Here is a 13882-nt window from a genome sequence, read left to right on the forward strand (position 1 = left end):
ATGGATCTTCTGGATTTAACTCTGCTTTGTTCCAATCTCTTTTCCATATCATAGCATCTACAGGTACTCTTTTATAAACTCAAATCTGAACTTTACCCTTCTGCTTAAAAAGTGTTAATGAATTCTTATTATACTAAGTTTGTCAATGAAGATAAATAAAGACAGGCCTTTCGTGATTGAATTCTTGCCCAGTTCTCTAGCTTCATTCATCTGCAGTCTTTCCCTGCAGGTCTGCTTGATGCTCTGCACTTCAGCCAGTGTGGCCGTCTTTTGGTTTTTTGAATACAAGTTTTTCCTCCTACTTTTGCCTAATCTTCCTTCTGCTTATAATAAGTAGAGGGATATGTGTGTGTGTATAGGTCTATTTCTTCTTTTAAAATTTTTTTATTGATACATAATGTATATATTTATGGGGTACATGTGATATTTTTGATGCATGCATACAGTGTGTAATGATCAAATTTAGGATATCCATCACCTTATACATATTATCATTCCTTTGTGTTGGGGACATTTCAAATCATCTCTTCTACCTATTTTAAAACATATAATATTTGTTGTTAACTATAGTCACTCTACCCTGCTGCCAAACACTGGAACTTACTCCTTCTGTGGAATGATAGGTTTGTACCCATTAGCTGCCGTCTTTTCACCATTCCTCACCCTTCCTAGCCTCTGATAACTGTCATTCTACTCTCTACCCATAAGATCTACTTTTTTGGCCTTTCTGTGTCTGGCTTATCTCACTTAACATAATGACCTCTAGTTCCATTCGTATTGCTGCAAATGACAGGATTTCTTTCTTTTTTTTTTTTTTGTGGCTGAATAGTATTTCGTTGTGCATATACACCACATTTCTTTTATCCATTCAACCATTGATGGGCGTTTAGGTTGTTTCCATATCTTGGCTATTGTGAGTAGTGCTGCAATAAACATGGGAGTCCAGGTATCTCTTTGATATACTGATTTCTTTTCTTTTGGATAAATACCCGTAATGGGATTGCTAGATCAAATGGTAGCTCTATTTTTAGTTTTTTGGGAAACCTCCAAACTGTTTTCTTTAATGACTACACTAATTTATATTCCCACCAACAGTGTATAAGAATTCCCTTTTCTCCACATCCTTGCCAGCATTTGTTATTTTTTGTCTTTTTGATAATTGCCATTCTAACTGGGGTAATATGATATCTCACTGTGGTTTTGATTTGCATGTCACTGATGATTAGTGATGTTGATAATTTTTTCATATGCCTGTTGGCCATTTATGTGTCTTCTTTTGAGAAATGACTATTCACAGCCTTTGCGCACTTTTAAATGGAATGATTTTTTGTTGTTGAGTTGTTTGAGTTTCTTAAGTATTCTGGATATTAATTCTATGTCAGATGAATAGTTTGCAAATATTTTCTCCTATTCTACAGGTTGTCTATTCACTCTGTTTATTGTTTCCTTTGCTGTGTGGAAGCTTTTTAGTTTAATATAGACCCATTTGTCTATTTTTGTTTCTGTTGCCTGTGCTTTTGAGGTCTTAGCCATAAAATCTTTGCCTACACCAATGTCCTGAGTGTTTCCCTATGTTTTCTTCTAATACTTTTATAGTTTTGGCTCTTACATTTAAGTTTTGAATCCATTTTGAGTTGTTTTTTATAGTATGATAAGAGACAGGGGTCTAGTTTTATTTTTCTGTATATGAATATCCAGTTTTCCCAGCATCATTTATTGAAGAAGGTGTCCTTTCTCTAATGTATGTTCTTGGCACCTTGTTGAAAATCAGTTGGCTGTAAATACATGGACTTACTTCTGGGTTCTCTCTTTCTGGGTGTATGTCTGTTTTTATACCAGTACCATGCTGTTTTGGTTTCTGTAACTTTGCAATGCATTTTGAAGTCAGGTAGTGTGATGCCTCCAGCTTTGTTATTTTTGTTTAGTATTGCTTTGGCCATTTGAGGTCTTTTGTTCCATACAAATTTTAGGATTATTTTTTCTGTTCCTGTGAAAAATATCATTGGTATTTTGATAGGGGTTACATTGAATCTATAGATTGCTTTGGGTAGTATGGTCATTTTTAATAATATGAATTCTTATCCATGAGCATGTGATGTCTTTGCATTTGTTTGTGTCCTGTTCAGTTTCGTTCATCAGTTTTGTTGTTTCCTTGTAGAGGTCTTTTATCTCCTTGGTTAAGATATTTCTTCTTGGCCAGGTGTAGTGGCTCATGTCTGTAATCCTAGCACTTTGAGAAACTGAGGCTGGAGGATCCCTTGATGCCAGGAGTTTGAGACCAGCCTAGGTGTCATAGTGAGACGCCATCTCTACAAAAAATAGAAGAATCAGTTAGGCATGGTGGCATGCACCTGAAGTTCCAGCTACACAGGAGGCTGAGGCAGGAGATTCACTTGAGCCCAGGAGTTTGAGCTTGCAGTGAGCTATAATGACAGCACTACACTCTATGCCCAGGCAACAGAGTGAAACCCTGTCTCAAAAAAAAAGAAACCAAAAATTCTTCTTAAGTTAATTTGTTCTCATCTTTTCTATCTTGGCTTAAACCTTGGAAAGCTTTCATTAATTGCCTCAAGTACATTAGCTCTCTGTGTTATGTGTTCTCATGATACCCAGTATTTTTTCTTTATAATATCACAGTTATATAAAATTTATGTGATTATTTGACTAATATTCATTTCCTCACTGGATCTTAAGTGCTAACAAGCTAGATTTTATACTCTTTGGTCATTACTGTATCATTACTGCCTATTAAAATATTTTCCGAAGAGATGAATGAATGAATGGAAGTCAGCCAGGACACAAGGTAGGTATGGGAAGTAGGAACAGATGAGCATTCTGGGAAAAGAAGATAACAGTTGCAATCAGAATACAGTACAGTGAGTTTTATATTAAGGTAATGTACTGGCCCGGCATAGTCCACCTATATATTTCCTGTCGGGGCAGAAATTAATTCCAGGTCATGGGCAGCCTTGAGCTGTAAGTGTTCCTATCTGCATGGAAGGGCAGGTAGAGTGGGAGGGAGAGATTACATTTGGCATATTTAAAAATAGAGAAGCAGCTAATGCTGTAGTAGAGAAAGCCCTGTTCTGTAAGTAGGAGACCTTGTTTCTAGTCCAGATATGATATTGTTTTATTCTGTCACCTTAGGAATGATGTGGTATGACATTGGAGAGGTCACCATTTATGTTTGCATTTATTTACGTAACTGTATAATGAGATAATAAAAACATTCTCTTAATGTGTATTAAAGTGAATGAGCTAATAGAGGTAAAAACATTTGAAAAAGTATACAAAGACTTTATAAATTGGGGTTAATATTTGCCCAGAAGATAGGGAGTTCTTCATTTTTAGAATTTCTGTCCTTTTATTCATAATGATAAGTAAGAGTTATTTAATTGAAAAAAGAGTCATGGCATAAAAAGCCCTATCCTCTATGCTCACTATATTCTAAGTTTTGTAAGGGCCTGACCATGTCAGTTTTACTTATTGTTTATTCTCTGCATATAGTGCCTAGTCGGTACCCAGAGAATTTCTGTCCTTTTATTCATAATGATAAGTAAGAGTTATTTAATTGAAAAAAGAGTCATGGCATAAAAAGCCCTATCCTCTATGCTCACTATATTCTAAGTTTTGTAAGGGCCTGACCATGTCAGTTTTACTTATTGTTTATCCTCTGCATATAGTGCCTAGTCGGTACCCAGAAGTTATTTTTGAATGAATGGTAAAGGGAATTGTCATTTGTGATTGGCATTGTATGATTTCTTTGCCTTGTTGGCATTCTACAGAAAGGAACTATCTGAGGTAAAACTCTGTTTATTCTTGAATTTCAGCTGTGGCAGAAGTAAAACTTCGAGATGATCAATATACACTGGAACACATGCATGCTTTTGGAATGTATAATTACCTACACTGTGATTCATGGTATCAAGACAGTGTCTACTACATTGATAACCTTGGAAGAATTATGAATTTAACAGTGATGCTGGTAAGAAAATTAGGATTTTCTAGTAAGTTTTCCCTTTAATCTGCTGTCCAGAGAATTGAGGTATACATACCTTTAGTATATGGAATCCTATGTAAGTGAGACTCCATTTCTGCTTAATTCAATTTTAGTTTTTCTCTTTGTTCCTGTTAGTTACACTTATGTATTCACCTCCATTCTCGATGATGCAGGGGTATCCCAATGGAGGGAGGAAAGCCCTCTGAACTCCCGAAGTGGGTTCTTGCCTTTGGTAGGAAAGAATTCAAGTGAAAGCCAAATAGCAACAGAGAGTTTATTGCGATAGAGACAGACAATAGATCCTACTCCACAGACAGAGTAGGGGTGTTCTCCCAAGCAGGAGGAGGACCCCTTATGGGGCAATGGTAATGTTTTTAAATATTCAAAAACCCTGTTCAAAAACAGCCATACATGACCAGCATTGTCTTGAGGTCAGGCCATAAAGGTTAATCATAAACTGCTGTTACAGAAAGATAAGCACAGTTTGTAAGGCATCCCACTAGTAATTCATCCATTCTCGGGTGGTCCTGGGCTGGCGACTTCCTTGTTCAGAGTGTTTAGGGTCTGATATTGGTCAAAATGGCAGTACTCAGGCTCCCTAGGCCTTCTCTTTCTGCTTTAACCCTACATTTTCACCATTGGGCGAACACTCTAATGGATTTTATATATTAATGTTGATGTAGATGTTTATGTCAGCTTTTTCTATGTGAGGTGTTTTCCCCAACTTTAATAGTGGATTTGTCTTTTTTTTTTGGTGAATTTTTGCTTTATGGTTTTCTAACTATGTTACTTGGATATAAACATTTAGCATTGCTAATCTACAATGAATTGATTCTTTTAGCATTATGAAATGTCCCCCTTTACCTTTAGGTTCTGGGAATAATTTTTGTCTTGAAATCGTCCTTGTCTGATATTAATACAATCATTTCTGGCTTTAAAAAAATCTTTTTCTATCCTTTTTCTTTCAATTTATCGGTGTCTTGTTTTTAAAGTATGTTTCTTATAAATAACATAATTGGATCTTGTTTTTTATTCAATATGACAATCTGTGTCTTTTAATTGGAGAGTTTAGTACATTGACAGTTATTTTAATCTAGTTCTGATATTCTTGAACTTATGTTACCGTCTTGCTATTTCTTTTCAATTTGTCCCATCTGTTCTTTGTTCCTTGGTCTCTGTTCTTACTTTTCTGGTGGATTAATTAAAGTTTTTATTTTTAAAAAATTTTATTAAAATTCCATTTAATTTTCTCTTTTGGCTTTTATTTAAACCTGTTTGTATTATTATTATTTTTAATTGTTAACATAGAAATTATAGTATTCATCCTTGACTTATCAGAGTCTACCTCTAATTAATATTTTGTATAACAATGTAGAAAACCTTACAATGATATAATTCAATTTCTTTCTCTTCTTTGAGTTAATTTTGAGCTATTTTACTTCTTCATATGTTGTAAACTCCACAATACATTGTTAATATATTTGTTTCAAAGAGCCAGTAGTCTGGTAGTAGCTCCCTAACTACTTTCTGCTCCTTCCAGCTCTCCTGTACATCACATCTACACAGTAGTCTGTCTGATTTGCTTGTGTAATATTATCATTTGCTTAAATTCATTTAATATTTCCCTCATGACAAAATGCACGTCTTAAAATATGTAATCTTAGAAAAGGCAATGCATTTATATGATTTAAAACAAAAAATTGTAGAAGGTATTTAGTGAAGTCTCCGTGATCCCATCTTTTATTTGTCCAGATTTCAGTACTCATTTCCCTTGCAATGTCTAAGTTTCTTGCATGTCCTTCCAGAAGTGGTAGATTTTTTTATTATCATTTTTTGCAAGTATGAACACAAAATGATATATAGTGCGAAAATACAAACTTTTCATCTTGGTGTATATAGTTTATAATGCCTTTCTTTTGAACCTTGTTTTTCACTACACTCTGGCAGTATTAAACTCTTGCAGTTCTAGGACATCCTTTTTCCTCTGAGCCTTTTCCTATGTGGTTAGCTCTGTCTGGAGCATACTCTTAATTCTGTGTCAGGCTGCTTCCAAATCTTTATGTAAGTCCCATTTGACCATTTCTTCATCTAGGAAGCTTGCCCTGACATCCTCCCTCTACTCCCCCAGGAATATTCACATTACTGGCTCTCAGATGTGCATGGGCTATGAATTCCCTCCAGGCCAGAGGTTGACAAACTTTTTCTGCACAGAGCCAGATATTTTAGGGTTTGTGGGCCAGACAATCCTATGTTACTCTTACTCAGTTTTGCTGTTGTACTATGAAATCAGCCATAGACAGTTTGTAAATGAATGAGTATGGTAACATTACAATAATACTTTATTTACAAAAACTTACAATGGACGGGAATTGGCTATGGATTGCAGTTTGCCAAGCCCTGGAATAGGCCATGGGTTCTAGTACCCAGCACAAGGCTTGGTCAGTATGTTTGTTGAATGCATAACAGCTGTTGAAAGCTTGTTATTCTTGGGAATTGGCTTTGTGTTCTTAATAGAATTTTCCTCCTTTTATTTCTAACCCAGGTACAGGTATGAGTTGTGTATTGATGATGAAGTGTTTAATCTCAAAATGTTAGAAAATTTAGTTAGGCATTGCCTGGTAGTGATAAATCTTTTCCTCAGGTGGCCCCTAAGCAAATCAGTGGATAAATAATTGTGATTGTTTCTTGATGGAGCAGAGGAGATAAAGTCTGGCCTCTTGCTCTCTTAAGTAGTAGTTGCTTTTTATTGCTAGGCCCATACTCTACTAAGAATTATTATATAGGCCTAGTGTGTATATGCCAGCTAAATTAGTAGGACACACAGGTTTATTAGATGGCTATGCTCTGATTTCTCTGACCAAATATATTTTAATATAGAGTTTTGTGTACATGTACATGTGTGTATATGTACGAAAGTTTTCTTTTACCTTTTTTTATTAACTAATAGGGCTGTTGGTAGCATGTGTGATAACCTAAAGTTTGCCAATAAAATTTATTCTGCCAATTATCTATCTGAGTAAGTCAGATGACATCATGGTAGATCTGACAGTTTTGTAGTGCCATATTCATAATTTTGTTGTACTTTTTCATACGTATCTTGTGGCAGATACGGTGTAGTTCCAATGCTGTTTGTTAGGGAACTAGAGTAGTTAGTAGAAAGGGAACATATAAGTTCATTTTAACATGTTTATTGAGAACCTACTCTTTGTAGGACACTTTGATACATATTCAAGTACTTACATGTTACACTTTTTATGTGCTAAGATAAGATGAATGTATAGGTAAGTATTACATGGTAATGTGTAAAAGCTGTCAAAAAGGGTACAGTGGACTCCATACATCCTTGGCTTCAACTTCCTCATATAAAATAAGGACAATGATGAGGGTTTTTTAAAAGTTAAAGCAAGGTATATGAAAATACTTTGAAAAGTGGAAGGTATTATGCAAATATAAAGAGGTATTATTAGTATGTGCCTTGGGATATATCACATTATGGGAGACAAATGCTGGCTGGTCTTTACCACATTTACCCCTTCTTTGAAAGCAATAAAACTGTATGACAAGAATAAATCATAGTAATACCAGGTAACCTTTAGTCAGTAGAGCTTATTACATATCAGGGATAATTCTAAGCACTTTACACCTACTAACTATTGAATCCACACAGTAACCCTATGAGGTAGATACTGTTATTATCCACATCTTACAGTTGAGGAAACTGAGGCACATATAGATGTTTGTAACTTGTCTAAATCAAACAGCTAGTAAGTGGCAGAGTCCAGATTTAAACTATTCTATTGTAGAGTGCTACAGTGTTCTACTTATTCTCCTTATTACTGGTTAATAGAGACAGACAGTTTAGCAAGGTAAACAATATTATATGATACTCTTCAAGCAGGCGGAAGTACCCTTTGGTCCTGGCAAACTATGAAAAAAAAAAATCCAGCTTAAACTTTTGTTCTAAGTGTTGAATTCTGTATCTTCTTCCTAATCTTAAAATTAAACAGGGTCAGAATGCAGTAGGCTATAATATAAACTAAATGTGGTACGTAGATGAAGATACATTTGCTCGGTGGCATGTGGTGTGTTGGTAGGTGTTGAACAACGGCTGGGGAGGGGGGAGTGATTTGTAGAGTGCCCTTTCCATGGTGTAAAATACTCCCACTGTGGCCAATTTCAAGCCACTGATTGCAAAATTCCTAGAAATTTAATACTAGGCTTCCATGAGTCAATAGGAGTTGCCTTCAGCACATTACTGTGTTTGCTAGAAATAAATAGTTTAATGAAAAAGGAGAAACTAAATAGTGAAATTTATGTTTTATCTCATTTAAATTTGGTGAGGGATGGACAGTTATTCTTTTATTTTCCTACCCCTTTCTACAGTAGTGATTTTTAATTTTCTTTTTCAAAGAAGAAAGAATGAAATAAAGTTAAGAGTAGGAAAGCAGAAAACCTCTCTTGCACCAGGAATTTTTTTCTGGGAAAAAAATAGAAGCCTTTGGTTTTGAAGAGTAAGATAATATTGAAGAACTAATAATCAATTAAATAGCTTTCATGATAAACAGTATCTACAGTAGAAAATTTGAGCACTAACTGGATATTTAGTGATATTATTAAATATTTAATATTTATTTACTAATGGGATATTTAGTGGCATTGTTACTACTTTTAAGTACGTTAATATTGTAGCATTTTAAAAATCCTATTAGAGATAGGTACTAAAATACTTCAGATGGAATAACTATGCTTTGCTTCATAGTAATGTGGGTATGTGTATAGGGGAAACAAGATTAACCATTTTCTAATAATTATTAGAGCTGCGTGATTTAGGTTAATTGTATTTTTCTACCTACTTTGGTATATGTTTGAAGGTTTTCATATTAAAAAAGTAAAAAAAAAAATTGCAAAAGAAAAATACCTGTCTTCTTTTGATGTGGGCTTCTGCTTTCTTAAAGAGACAAGGGGAGTAGTGTTTGTTATAGTGAAAACACTTTTATGGTATACATTTATGGTATTGCTGCAGACTGAATTGTATCCGTCTCAAATTCCATATGATGAAGCCCTAATTCCTAATGTGACTGTATTTAGAGATAGGGTTTTAAGAGGTAATTAAGGTTAATTAAATGAGATCATAAAGAAGAGATCCTAAATTAATAGGGTTTGTGGCCTTACAAGAAAAGAGAGAGAGCTCTCTCTCCAAGAGCACACACTACCTAACGGCCACGTGAGGGCATGGTGAGAAGACCACTATCTGCAAGCCAGGAAGAGAGTCCTTACCAGAAACTGACCCTACTTGGACCTTGATGTGGGACTTCTTGCTTCAGAACTCTAAGAAATACATTTCTATTTAGTTGTCCAGTCTGTTGTATTTTGTGATGGCAGCCTGAGCAGACCTACTATAAAGTAAATACAGTTTCAGACCTGGCTCTGCCATAGACAGATTAGCTCTGTGACTTTGGGCAAATAATTTCCTCCTTTTGGGCCCCCTTGTCTTCAGCAGAAAATAAAAGATTTGAACCTGATGACTGTTGTCTGTAATACCCCTGAGCCTTGGAGGGTTTCTTGGAGCTGACCTCAGAGGCCACTGCATTCACTGGGAAGGCCTACCATCCACTCCAGCCGCTTAAGTGCTACAGATACAGTTCTACATGTTTGTCTTTTCCATATGAAATTTCTTTTACAGAAGGGATTCCCTGGCAAAAACAAGTTTGACAATTGGATAAGATTGTCTCTAAGACTTAATCTAGCACTTCATTGTTATTACCTAAATCTTAAAGCATAATTCTAGATTAGGTTGTTATTAGTTTGAATTTCTAATCATAATGATCATTTTACTGTTATTTCTGTTAGTGGGTTATAGTATTTGACTAATTCTATCCTTTGAGTTGTCTGGCAGGAAAGCTTATAATTTAGAAGCCAAGGACCTAGCTAATCGGTAGATTGGATTATATTTCTGAAGTAATCATTTTGACTATAAATATATAAATTATATAATTGCTAGTAACTGCTATTGTCAAACAGTTGCTGAAAGTTTTATGTCATGGTCGTCAGAGTCATATGCTTATTTACTTAAATTCTTTGGGGAAGAAGAAAATTAAGACTGTTTTAACAAAATTAAAGAAAAAAATTCATGAGTAGTTAATGTAGGTATTGTGCCTCCCTCATCTTCCTTATAACTCTGTCCCATTTGTGAAAGATGATTCATACTACTTAAATCAAACTGTCTCATTTAATCTTTATCCTCTGAATATTTCAAAGCTTTTTATACTGTGTACTTACGATTACTTTGACCTATTTGTGGCATTTACTTAGTCTTTAAAGGTTTCTACCATTATTCATCAGTGAAATCATATTTGTCCTTTTTCTCTTTTAAAATGTTTTTTGTAGAATAGAAGTTATTTGTGCTTATGGGAACATTTTCAGTGAAACCTAGTGATAGTAGTTTTAAATGTATTGTTTCTCCATTTTTGGGAAGAGAAGTTTGATTAGCTCTCCCTTGAAGACTCATCTAAACCCAATTTTATTTGTTCTATTTTACTGGTTTTTCATCTTGCAGCATTTGCTAGAAAAAAATACAGTTGATGATATCTCTGATATCATTAATCTGTTGACTTAAATAATTTTCCTGAATAAGAAATATTTATTTTTTTCAACAAACTTTATTGAATGCTGCTATGGTGGTTAGTGGCCACATCCACAAGTAAATTAACAACAGTGGCAATAGCAATAAGTTGCAGAAATAGCAATAAGTTGCAGAAATAGCATGGAGGAGGAAATGATAAATGTTGAGGGATATAGTGTTCAGAGTAGATTTCAGGGAGGATTTCACAAAACCTTAACAGAGTTTTGAAGGATGAGTTAGAGTTTGCCATGCATATTGGGGCAGCTATGTGTGCATACAACTTAAGAGGCACATCTGGCAAACTTCTGTAGGGACTAAGGCCCTTGGCCCCCTAAAGGTTTGCTGAAAAATCACTGACAGGAGGCAGATTGATTAATAGGCAAAAAGGGTATACAAATTCATTTAATGTGTATACATGGGACCCTTCAGAATAAAGATTTAACCCCCCAATGAGGTACAGAAATGTATAACAAATGGTGGCTTGGATTGTGGCAGAACAGGTTTTGGTAGCTGGAAAGGTTATGGGAGGGAGAAAGGAAGAAGCTTGGCTAGCAAAGGTGGTTTTGTTATGTAAATAAAATTTCACAAGGTAGCAGTCTTCTGGGAGAATAGATGGTAAAGTGTTTTTTTTTCCTCCAGACCTTTAAAGGTGTCAGATTCCCTGTCAGTCTTTCCTAGATGGGACAAAGGAAGACTTGGCTACTTTAATAGAGATTCCCTAAAGCTACAAGTTTCCCCCTACCAAAGACAGCTTTGCAGCATTACTTCTGTCTGCTGAACCTGTGGCAGCCATCTCAAAATGTGTCAAAGAAATATATTTTGGGATAAAATATATTCAAATAAATATGTTCGAATATTCTGATTTCTTTAGTCCCTACTTTGAAACTTAAAAAAAGGAAGTTTTTCATATTTCAAGTCAAGCTGATAGCTTTGGAGCAATTTGGGTTAGAGATTTAGAGATTGTTAGATGGAGATAGACAAAAACAAACCCAAACCAAAAAAAAAAAAAACAAAAAAAACAACCCAAATTGAGATAAACGGAAAAGAGCAAATTTAATTATATCATCTCATATCTTTTTTAGTCAGTCTCTTAGTTCTGTGAATAGATTGGTTCAGTTAAACAGCTGAGTCCCAGTTCAGGAGGTGGCATTGCAGATGAGCTTTCAAACACAAGAAAAACAAGGATAATGTTTGTAACAGTCTATAAAACAGTGTCTTGGAGGGCATCCAGCTGACACAGTTGAGGTGTCTAAACTTGAAGCATCTTTAGTTAGAGTGGAGGTAGGCAGCGGCAGTCTGACAGATTTTTCTCACCTGTAGTCTGGATGTCACAAGGTAGAGTCTCAGGGAAAAGTAGTGGCAATTTCATTAAGTCCAAGTCAGAAAAATGGAAGTAAAATTTAAAAACGTTATTTGGAGACTTGTAGCCAGGAAATAATTTAATAATGGGTTTATTATAGTTTTCTTCTGAAATATAATTTTTCTCTAGTTCCTTGTTTCTACCAAAGACAAATTACAGTAGGAGCAATTTATTTGTAAAATAAAATTTAGTCTCATTATACTTGGCCTGATTATTTGTACAAAGTGTAGCAAGAATAATTATGGGCTATGATAGTCTCCTTTTAAGTGGTTGTTGCTGGAATTTTTTTTATGAGGAATCTCAGATTATGTTATCAAAAGTTTGATACTTGTCCCTGGGACCAAGTCAGAATGAAGAATGGGGACAAATGGTTTGAGGAAAAGGAAAGAGAAGTTTATTAATTTGCCAGCAAATGAGGAGGAGGGCAGTAGACTAGCATTTCAAAAGACCACCATCCAGTCTTTAAGAAGAAAAGCAGGGCTTTTTAAAAGGCAGGTTTTCAGCAGTTGGGCTCAGTCTGTGTGACCTGTATCACATGTCATGGCTTCACACTACTGTTGTTCAACTATATAATTGGTGATTTCTTTACACCTTATCTGTGACCCTTGGACAATTCCAGTTGAGCCATCTCCTGTGGTTTAAGACAGTAGAAAACAAACAGCAAAGAACATTTTTCTGCCTCTTTGATTACTGACCTCAGGAAGGAATGCAGATTTTAATTCTCAAAAAGGGTGGGTGGTTTTAAAGAGATGACTGGTAAAACATTTCATTGCTCTTTTTCAGACCTTTATCTCTGTTGCAATTAGGCCTTGGGTGGGGGGAACTTTTCATGTTGGAAGGCCACAGTAATTTAACTGTAGTCAAATAAGGCCACATTCAAGAAACTTCAATTAGATATATTTAAAATGTACATTATTTTGTAAAACTCTAACTACTATGAACTTAATAATTTCAAAAAATGAAAAACACTATTAGGTCATTAAATATGAAATGTCTGATTTCTAATCAAAACTGGTTTGTTATATGTCAAATAAGAAGCAGTACAGTTAATCAAAGTATGTGCCTAAACTATCTATACAGTTTTGTCATCTTAATGGTAGCTTGTTTATGCCAGCAGGGAAGAAGCATGGAGAGCTAGTGGCAATGATATTGCAAAAGGCATTTTCCACAGTTGTTGAGAATGGAATATTTTTCTGTGCAAGAAATAATCCAAAGCCTGGAAGAAGTGGTGGTCAATTGGTACAAGGTCTGGTGAATATGGTGGATGACAGAATTTCCAAGTCCATTTCTGTAGTTCGAGCAACATTATCTTTTGTGGCATGTGGTCTTGTAAGAGGATTGGCCTGTCTCTATTGACCAATCTTGGCTGCTTAATTGCAAGCATACTCATCATTTAGTCCAGTTGATTGCAGTAGACATTGCTGTAATAAATTGACCAGGTTTCATGAAGCTATAGTGGATAATAACCAGCACTGGACCACCAAACAGGCACCATTGGCTTTATTTGGTGGATATTTGGTTTTGGACTGTGTTTTGGCACTTCATCTTTATCCAGTCATTGTGCTGAATGCTCATGATTGTCAAAAAGAATCCATTTTTCATCACATGTAACAATACAGTATAGAAATGGTTTGCCTTTATGTCTTTTTTTTTTTTTTTTTTTTTTTTGAGACGGAGTCTCACTCTGTTGCCCGGGCTAGAGCAAGTGCCAACCTTAAACTCCTGGGCTTAAGCAATCCTACTGCCTTAGTCTCCCGAGTAGCTGGGACTACAGGCATGCGCCACCATGCCTGGCTAATTTTTTCTATATATATTTTTAGTTGTCCAGATAATTTTTATCTCTATTCTTAGTAGAGATGGGGTCTCGCTCAGGCTGGTCTCGAACTCCTGACCTCGAGTG

The 13882-nt window shown here is 35.3% G+C and overlaps 1 protein-coding gene across 3 annotated transcripts in view; it reads left to right on the top strand.

Moving 5' to 3' along the window:
• NUDCD1 (NudC domain containing 1) overlaps window positions 1-13882 on the top strand; it is a 79488-nt gene that overhangs the window by 10891 nt on the left and 54715 nt on the right. For all 3 annotated transcript variants that reach the window (XM_045561809.1, XM_045561811.1, XM_045561810.1), the window contains exon 2: window positions 3831-3985. In XM_045561809.1, coding sequence (XP_045417765.1) covers window positions 3831-3985 — 155 coding nt within the window. The remainder of the gene's footprint in view (window positions 1-3830; window positions 3986-13882) is intronic.

The sequence above is a fragment of the Lemur catta genome, chromosome 9, assembly GCF_020740605.2.
Source record: "Lemur catta isolate mLemCat1 chromosome 9, mLemCat1.pri, whole genome shotgun sequence".
Lineage (NCBI taxonomy): Eukaryota > Metazoa > Chordata > Mammalia > Primates > Lemuridae > Lemur > Lemur catta.